Source organism: Elephantulus edwardii, unplaced genomic scaffold, assembly GCF_000299155.1.
Source record: "Elephantulus edwardii isolate Elephantulus edwardi_28Jun2011 unplaced genomic scaffold, EleEdw1.0 scaffold00024, whole genome shotgun sequence".
NCBI lineage: Eukaryota > Metazoa > Chordata > Mammalia > Macroscelidea > Macroscelididae > Elephantulus > Elephantulus edwardii.
The window spans coordinates 12272646-12282218 of record NW_006399774.1 but is presented as its reverse complement, the minus strand read 5'-3'; the positions used below and the strand labels follow the sequence as shown (position 1 = coordinate 12282218).

The 9573-nt window shown below is 55.5% G+C and overlaps 1 protein-coding gene across 1 annotated transcript in view; it reads right to left on the bottom strand.

The window, feature by feature from the left end:
• Positions 1-9573, bottom strand: part of TMEM181 (transmembrane protein 181) — a 62099-nt gene that overhangs the window by 1692 nt on the left and 50834 nt on the right. The window contains exons 10-15 of the mRNA XM_006882761.1: positions 9180-9271; positions 8843-8900; positions 6192-6294; positions 3655-3706; positions 2109-2191; positions 500-589 (exon numbers count right to left, since the gene is read on the bottom strand). Of these exons, the coding sequence (XP_006882823.1) occupies positions 500-589; positions 2109-2191; positions 3655-3706; positions 6192-6294; positions 8843-8900; positions 9180-9271 (478 nt within the window). The remainder of the gene's footprint in view (positions 1-499; positions 590-2108; positions 2192-3654; positions 3707-6191; positions 6295-8842; positions 8901-9179; positions 9272-9573) is intronic.

Sequence of the window (9573 nt, the reverse complement as noted above, 5' to 3'; positions counted from 1 at the left end):
AGGGAGCACATCCCGTTACAGGGTCGGGGTGCAGGTCAGATAAGACGGCCGTGAGGACACCCAAGTGCCCTGTGACACCCTGGCAGGCAGCTGCCTCCCCATCTAAGGTGGGGTCAGCACACTGTATCCACACGTGGATCAGACAGTAGACACTGACCCATGAGTCCCACATCGGCCAGGCTTTGGGCCTCAGCAAGCACCTGATTTGGTCATTCGTGACCGGGGTCATGACACATTTCTCACACAGCTGTCAAACAAGACAATGCCTACAGGTGAAGGTCTTAGTTCCGTCCAGTCCACCCTGACCCAGGCACTCGGGGGTGGGCACTGACATACCCCCCTCCCTGCCCCTGCTCCCTTAGGTGTCCTTGTGAGCACTCGAGGTGGCATGTGACACAGGGTGACCACGTGCTGGACACTCTACAGAGCACACGCCCAGTGCCTGTTGGACAGGCCAAACAACTACAGAACATCCCCCAGCCCGCCCCAGGTGGCTCACCGTATAGAGCATTCTTGGACGGGGAATACACGAAGGCCAGCGTGTAGAGATAGAAGTTGATCAAACCATAGAACGACAAGAATTCAGCTGGTGGAGGCCGTTAAGGAAGTGAGTGTGGGGACATGGCAACTCTGGGCACCAAGGGCCAGGCTCCACCTGACCACACGCCAACCAGCAGCTGGGCTCCAGGAGCAGACATCAGTGTGCCCTTGACCAGTGAGCTCACGGTCAGAGGTCAGCATGCACTCAGCACCGCGCCAGCCCACGGTCGGGGGTCAGCATGCACTCCACACTCCCCTCCTTGAACCCATGGTCAGAGGTCAGTATATGCTCAGCACTCCCCCCCAGCCCAGTCGGGGGTCAGTATGTGCTAGCTCGGCACTCCCCTCCCACAGTCCAGTCGGGGTCAGTATGCGCTCGGCACTCCCCCCCCACAGTCCAGTCGGGGTCAGTACGCGCTCGGCACTCCCCCTCAAGCCCAAGGTCGGGGGTCAGCATGCACTCAGCCCTCCCCTGAGTGCAAGGTCAGGGTGTGCACACGCTCACGAGGAAAAAGCAAACACAGGTGTCTGCGACTGTCCCCATTAGGGGGAACAGGTCCCTCCCTTCAGCTTGGACACCCCAAGAGCATCCAGAGGCGCCGCCCGTCCCGTCCCTCTCCTCTCTGCCCCTCTCCACCTGTTCTGCACCCAGTGGTGGGACCAGGGGATCCAGCCCCATAGCACAGAAAGACCAGGCAGGTGTGGGCACGGACATCAAAGTGTCATCACTGCTGCCCTTAACCTTTCCCAGAAAACAGACCCCTTAGGGAAGCCAATAAAAACTGTGAAATTGGTCATCATACCAGAAAGAGGAGGAATTGTGCCTTAATTTTCAGGAATTCCTTAACAAGAAACCCCCCCCCCCCAAAAAAAAACCACTCACTGCCCCTAAGTGGCTTCTGACTCCCAGCGACCCTCCACCAGGTTCCAGAGGCACTAAATCCTTCCAGAGGGGACTGTCCCTCTTCCTCCAGTGCAGCAGCTGGTGGACTGCAAGCGCAGGCCTCCTGGTGAGCAGCGCGACCCAACACACGAGGCCACCAGGACTCCTTCCGATGGACTGTTGCTGTTGTGTGCCTGAGCTGGAAGAGACCCAAAGCTGACCCTCCAGGGGGTTTTCACAGGTAGAAAATCAAAGAGGAGATTGCCCATCCTTCTGCAGAGCAGCTGGTGGATTCGAACCATGTACCTTTGGGTTTGGCAGTGCAATTCTTTACCACTAAGCCACCAGATGACAAGGACGCCACGAGCAGCAGCAAACACCAGGACTCCTCTCTTCCGTCCAGCCTCTCCCCACGGCATGTGCCCTGGACATAGGCTGGAGCAGGCTCTGCCCAGAGGACCTGACTGCATGGGAGGCGGCTTCTCACCCACCAAGTCCATCATCTGCAGGAGAGAATGACAGGCCCTCTGGCACGTCCGCCCGCTTGGCCATCACGCTAAGACTGCCCATCGCCTTCACTCCTTCACACTGGTCACCAGAGGCCGATCAGGGCTGATCTGTAACTCAAGGGCCCTGACCACCAGGGCACATCACTCCAGCCTCAGTGGTTCCATTGAAAGGATATAATTCTGGTAATGAGTAGACAGGTCAGCTACAAAGTTGTCCTGTAAGACTTGTGCTCCAAATCTTAAATAAAGGATGACAATGCTGGGGGGAAAAGGGGGTGAAAGCCGGTCAAAATACATCAAGAAGCAGCACTAGCTTCTCGGAGCATGATCTGTGCATAATATGCATGGAAACACCCCACACACACACACACCCTCTGTCTTTCGCACCCTCTCTCTCTCACACACACACACACATACACATACACACCCCATTTCTGTTTCTGAGTTCTAGGTCTCAGATCCAGGAGGTGCTCAGACCCGGGCAGTCTCTAGGACAGAACCTAACAAGGCTGCCAGGCACATGCCCTCAGATGCCCTTTCCCCTCTCTCAGCCCCAATCAGCGCTTCCCTGACTGCCCTGCCCAGCAGCTAGCCGCTCCCTAACCCTGCTCCCCCATCGGGCATGGTGAGTCTCACGGGAGGAGACAGAACAACGTGGGCTCAGGTGCTCTCACGTCCAGGTCCCTCCACAGCCAGCGCCCTCCTCCCTCAGCCGCTGGACAGCCTCCCGACAATGGACAGGCACCCAGCTTTCTGCTCCTCTAGTTCTGTTTCCAGACAGTGGCCAGATGGACCACTCCACTGAAACGTCAACCACTGTGCCGCCAGCCAGACTCCCCGAGGCTCCCCATCACTGAGATTAAAGCCCATCCTGGTGAGGACTCCCCCCGCCCCACACACCCTCGTGGTCCTACTGCTTGTGACCCCTGCTCCGCTCACACAGGCAGAGACCCCCACACACCCTCATGGTCCTACTGCTTGTCACACAGGGTCAGGTCCCATCACTCGGCTTGATTCTGGTGAAGACACTAATTCATAGATGACTGCCCATCACTGCCCACCATCCTTAGAACACACGTGCCCACCAACGAGGAGGCCGTCTTCCCCAATGGGGTGGTCACCCCATAACACGTGCAGAATATATAAAAAAATCTCCTTGATTCATGCACAAGAAAGAACCCAAAGCACAGCAACTTGTGAGACAGACACTACGGAGACCCTGCTGTGTGGAGAACAGCTCTGGACCTGTGGTTTGGAGAGGGAGGGAGGGAGGGAGGGTGTGTGTGTGTGTGTGTGTGTGTGTGTGTGTGTGTGTGTGTGTGTTGCTGTGAGAAGTTACACAGTTTGTGCATGTATGTATATTTCGGGGGTACTGCTGACACCAGCTCCTGTCTCCAAGCTCTCACTCTCAGACTCAAGCCTGCTCTGTGAACGTGATTCTAACACTCTGACATGGTAGGACCAGGGACACCATGAGGAGGGACGTGACAGCGGGCAGCCAGCTCTGTCCAGGCCTGGGAGTGCCTTCTTTCATGCTCTCCACACTAACATGACAACAAACAACTGCTCACACCCCACACGTCCCATCCCCCAACCCTGGGCAAGAGGCCTCAGTCCTCACAAGCATCAAGGCGGATCGGGGAGGACTGAACAGAAGAGCCAGAAAGGAACTGCTCACAGCACCATTACGGCTGTGATCAAAGTCACGGTCCGGCCTCTTACCTGATGACCAGCACGACGAAGGTCAACGCAGTCAGAAACTTCAACCTGAGGTCTGAAAGAGAGAACCTGCCCTGAAGTAACGTGGAAGGACACTCACCCTCATCTCAGAGACAGTCAAAGGAAAAGCAGAGAGGAAGCAAAAGCCCCGAATGAAACCCCTCTTCCCTGGAGTGTCGGCCTCTGGCTTCCCCTGGAGCCCGGGAGAACGGCGGCCTCATCTCACCAGGACAAGGCCAGGGTCTTCAGCAACACCAGGCCTGGTCATCCTGCCTGTGACGGACTGCGGGAAAGGATCCCAAACTGGACCCTGACTAGAGACTAGGGAAACGGCCCACACTCCTCCTGAGGGCCGGTCTGGGGCTGGCAGCTCCCTGGACCATGCGCCCGCGCTGGGCCCAGGCTGGCCTCCATTCCAAGGCCCAGTGGTGCAGAGTGAGTCAGGAGACACCATCCCCAGCCTGTGGGGAAAAGCAGGTCTGAGACCACCCTCACAAAGCAAGATGGTTCCAGACACCGTGCTATCAAGTGACGTCAATGCCTAGCCCACTCCTGGACAGGCAGGTGAAATCCATTTAAAAGTCTATGACCCCAAAATAAGAAGCAACCAAGGGGTCCCTCAGCTGGTGAACTGATAAACTGGTGTGTCAGAACTGACTCACAGCTCACCCTCCGCTGGGTCTCCCAGGCCATAAGCTGCAGGGAGGAGATGGCCCATCAGTCTCTGTGGAGACACTGGAGGATTAGAAGCACCAGAGAAGCATGGCTTCGGGTCTGCAGTGTAACCCCAGCTGACTACACCGCCAGAACCCCCTTCTATCCACATTGCTGTCATGTACCATCGAGTTGGAAGTGACTCACAGCTGACCCTCCAGAGGGACTGCAGAGGCAGTTCATCGCATGGGAGGAGACTGCCATCTTTCTCTCCCAGAGGAGCTGGTGGATTCGAACCCCATGCCTTCGGGATGGCAGCTCAGGTTCTTACCACTAGGCCAACTAGAGCTCCCTTCTATCTGTATATTGTTGTTGTTATGTGCCGTTGAGTTGCTTGCGACTCATAGCGACCCTATGTACAACACCTAAACCCTGCTCTATCCAGTGCAAATCGCACTGCCTCTGACACACCCATCCTAATTACCCCAGTCGCTGAATCAATCCACCTCATAGAGGGTCTTCCCCTCCTGCGCTGTCCCTCCAACCCTCAAGCATGATATCCTTCTCCAAGGACTGGTCTCTCCTTACAACATGTCCAAAGTATGTTAGATGGAGCCTCAGAATCCTTGCCTCCAAGGAAAAACCCGGTTTAACCCTTTCCAGGATGAATCTGTTTGTTTTCCTAGCAGTCCATGGTACCCTCAATACTCTTCTCCAGCACCACAGCTCAAAGGCATCAATTCTCCTTCTATCCTCCTTGGTCATTGTCCAACTTTCTGATGCATAACAAGTGATAGCAAAGACCATGGCCTGTATCAGATGCACCTTAGTCTCCAGAGAAACACCATTGCTCTTTAGTACTTTGGAGAGGTCCCTAACAGCAGACTTTCCCATCGCAATACATCTTTTCATTTCCTGGCTGCTGGTGCCAAGAGCGTTGATTGTGGAGCCAAGCAAACTAAAACTGTGAACAATCTCAATCTCTTCACCATCCATCCTGATGTTTCCAATTGGCCCAGTGGTGAGAATATTTGTCTTCTTGACACTGAGCCTCAACCCATATTGGAGGCTGCAGTCCTTGACTCTCTGCAGCAAGTGCTCAGTTTCAGCAAGCAGGGCCGTGTCATCTGCATAACGCAAACTGCTGATAGATCTTCCAACAATCTTGACCCCACATTTCTCCTCACAGAGCCCAGCCTCCTGGATAATAAGAGATAGAAACTATGAAAGATAGGGAGGAATCAGTCTAAGAGAATCCCTTCTGAAAAGCCTCTATACTACACAATTCCAACTACAGAACATTCTGGAAATGGGAGAATAATAAAAACAGAACAAAAATCCCATTACCCTTGCGCCAATTCCTACTCCTGGTGATCCATTAGGAGAGAGAACTACAGACCCCAAGGGGGTCTCCAGGGTTCTAGTGGTCACAGAAGCATCTCTCTCCCACCGAATGGCTGCCTCTGGGTGAACAGTCATGGCCATAACTACTGTGCCACCGGGGCACCTTGGAGACAGTAAAAAGATCAAGGGTTTCCAAGGGTCCTGGGGGAGAGGGATGGAGGAACAGGCCGCGAGGGAGGGACGGACAGAGCACGTTGAGGGCTGTGAGGGGAATCTGTCTGACATGGCCATAGTGGGCACGTGGCACTGCACTGGCCAAACCCACAGGACCGCCAGGGTTGACCTCTGACGTGCACCAGGGGCTGTAATTCACAGCAACACACCAGTACCATGCGTCAGCTGTAGTAAACACATTGCACACATGTAAGACATGAACAGAACAGAGTGAAATAGAAATGGGCTGCAGGGAGGGGGTGGGAAGGAGCTCTCCGAGCTTCTGCTCTTAGAAATCCAGTCTGCGGAAAGGCACAGAGAATGCTTACCTACGTAAGGCATGTGTCGGAGCTCGGAGCACGCCCGCACGACCAGGAACAGGAGGTACAAAATGTAAACAGCTGCCACCACCGTGAAGAAGACTTTCATTCCCTAGAACAAGGCAAGGCGGGGTGCTGTGAGGCACGGGGGCCTCAGCACTGCTCCCCTCCAACCACCACGGGAAAGAAGTCGGGACTTCTCATGGGGGCTTGGGACCTGCAGGTCACACCACAAGCAGATGGTCTGGGGCCAGCCCCCCGACTAAGGCCATCTCTGTGAAAACAGCAGCCTGCAGCCAGGTGAGAAGAACTGAACTCCCTCCAGCTCAGGGCGCACAGCTCAGGGCGCAAACCCCTGCTTAGGACCCCACTGTGGTGTCAACTGAGCAGCGGCCTTGTCTGTCTGTCACCGGCTCAAGAGGATGGAGAGAGCCCAGGGCTGGACTTGGGAGACAGCATCCCTTCTCTGGCCTCAGAGCTGAGGGCTGAACTGGCCAGCCAAGCGGACCTCAGGGTCGATGCTGTGTGGGACAGGCTGGTGTTGTTGGTAGGACCCCACGCCGGGGCGACCCCCAGTCCAGGTCCCTTCCCCCTCCCCGACTCAGAGCTAGAACTCTCTCCCTGGGTTCAGTATACAGGGCTGGCCCAGGACACCAGAGCCCCTCGGAGTCCCTGAGCCCCGGCGCAATGCGCACCCTGATCAATGGCAGCACTGACAGCTGACTGGTCCCTCCTAAGCAGACAGCGCTGGCCCTGCACCCCCTGGTGGCCAGCCCACAGAATGATGATGAAAGGCCAAAGGTACAGTGGACACACGGCCTCATCAGGACCTGCTGAAGGGCTTCACACACTGTCTACCAGAATCCCCACTGCCCCACCCCTTACAGAAGAAAAGACAGCCCAGGGGGTGGTCTCCAGGGGGCGGTCCTGCGTCCCCCACTGCCCTGTGCCCGACCAAGGCATCTGTGACAGCAGATTGACATGAGGGATCACGTTGCTGCTGCTCAGGGCCATCAAAGCACCTGTGGCTGAGCAACATTACAAACGACAGATCAAACCTCGCCCGTCCTGTGCTGTCCTCACAAGGCGCTGTGTCACCCTGGCTGGGGGACAGCTTCCTCTTCCCTGATCCTTTACTTTCCCAGCAAGCTGTAATTCATTCAAAGCCAGGAGTGACATGGCCTCGTCACAGAAGCCTCTGCCCCAGGCACCACGCCTTGCTCCTTCAATGCCCAGTCAAGTCCTACACTCTGAGACTCTGACTCAGTGATGGGACCTGTGAGACACTCAGTGTCCAGACCCTGGAGGCTGCGTTCAGGGACCGCCTGCACCGCAGCAGCCAGGCCTGGGGTCCCACACACTCGGCCTCTGTGGCCTTGGTGTGGGGTCCTTCACTCCCACCCTTCCCACAGCATCTCGCCTGCCAGGACCTCACGCTCTTCCCTGCTCGCCAGCTCAGGGGCGGCTGCAGAACCGCTCTGGGAAGACCACTCCACGAGGGGTCCAATGACCCGGTCCACACGTCAGAGTCCCCCATGCTCGTGTGGTGCCCGTGCTCCTGAGTGAGACCTGTATCCCTGAGCACACAGGGTACCCTGGGCCCGTCCACCTGAGTGGCACAGAGGGGACAGTGCAGAGAACATTGTGCAAGTCTGTTTCCTGTGTGTGAAAGGCGTCCACATGTGACGTAAGCAGGTAAGCACCTGGCTGCTGACTGAAATGCCGAGGTCCTGGTCCACCTGGAGGGGCCCGGAAGCAAGGCCTGGCAATCTGCAAGGCTCCCCTGAAGCCCCCAGGAGCTCAGCTCTCCTGACGCGGGCCACCGTCAGCTCCACAGCAAAGCATCCAGCTTTCAGCTCCCACGTGAAAATGTGCACGGGCCTCTTGTTCCCACAGCACTTACAATTCCAGGGCAGTGACTGTACTGACCAGACACGGGCCCTCCCCCAAGCACGGACGAGTGGACTGCAGGCCTCTCAAGTCCATTACACCACCTGGTCACAACATAACCCACTAGGGACCCCCTGTTCATTTAAAGGTCATCGTCGTCATGTACCATCGAGTCGGAACCAACCCACAGCTGACCCTCCAGTGAGCTTTCAGCCAGTTACTTGCACGAGAGGAGATTGCCCATCCTCCTGTGAAGCTGCTGGTGGTGGACTCGAACCACCTGCCCTTAGGACTGCAGCACAGCGTCTTGCCACTAGGCCACCAGAGCTCCCTGTTTGAAGATCAGCATGAGTAAAGGTGTCTCCTCGGCTGTCCGTGACACATCGTCTGCCCTGGCACTGTGCCATCACCTTAGAATCAATTCTAACTCAACATGTCGGATCAGCACTGACTCACGGCTGGCCATCCAGTGAGCTTTCAGAGAAAGGAAACTGCAAAAGAGGAGACTGCCCATCCTTCTCCCATGGAGCAGCTGGTGGATTTGAACCATGCACCTTCGGGATGGCAGTTTCACTCCCTACCCACCAGGCCAAGATCAACCAAGGATCAGCAGTAAAAAGTCTACTTTTCATGCCCCTCAAACTCAATTTTTCTAGACCAATTTCCTACCTGTAAACTTCCAACAATCCTTCCCAAGTAGTCTGTTAGCGAGCTCACGCCAGCAACGCAACAAGTTACAAAGCTCTGCCGGCCGCGCTGACTCTTCTTACCTGAAAGTTTCCGGTGTCAACGCGATACTGGTACATTGGATCATGTAATTCATTAACTCTAAAAAAGAAAAAAAGGGCTCTTGTGAAAAACACAGATTAATACCTGGCTTTACTTTTTATCTTATGCTTTTCTCACTTAAAAAAAAAAATTACTTATTTTTGGTTTTCCTACTAGTTTATTTACAAAATTCAAATACAAATTTGAGCAAATTCTTTCGATTTCCCTCACCCCCCCCACCCATCAAACTGTACAACCCAATGAGTAATCCTCCCTTTTCCCTACACATCTACAAAAACTCTTGAATGTCATCTACTTATTAACAGTCAACCTACTCACGTTTGCCATATTCCGAGGGTCACAGAAGCCAACCACAACAGTCCAACGATAAAGAACTTGGGCAAATAGAAAGTTAAACACTTTCTTTCTCCCTAAAATAAAGGGGAGGGAAAGTGAGAAACATGGAAAAGCAGTGAGTGTATGCTGCGTGCTGAGGAATCAAGCTGTCTGGGTTCCAGGGGTCTGGAGGTTCTGGGGTAGGGGTCACTTCTGCGGTGCGGTGCGCTGGGCAGAGGCGAGCGAGGGCTGCAGGGCTCGGGGCTGCACTGGGCAGAGGTGGGCAGGGGCTGCTGCGCTGGGCGGAGGCGAGCAGGGGCTGCTGCGCTGGGCGGAGGCGGGCAGGGGCTGCTGCGCTGGGCGGAGGCGGGCAGGCACCCTGATGCCGTGGTACACG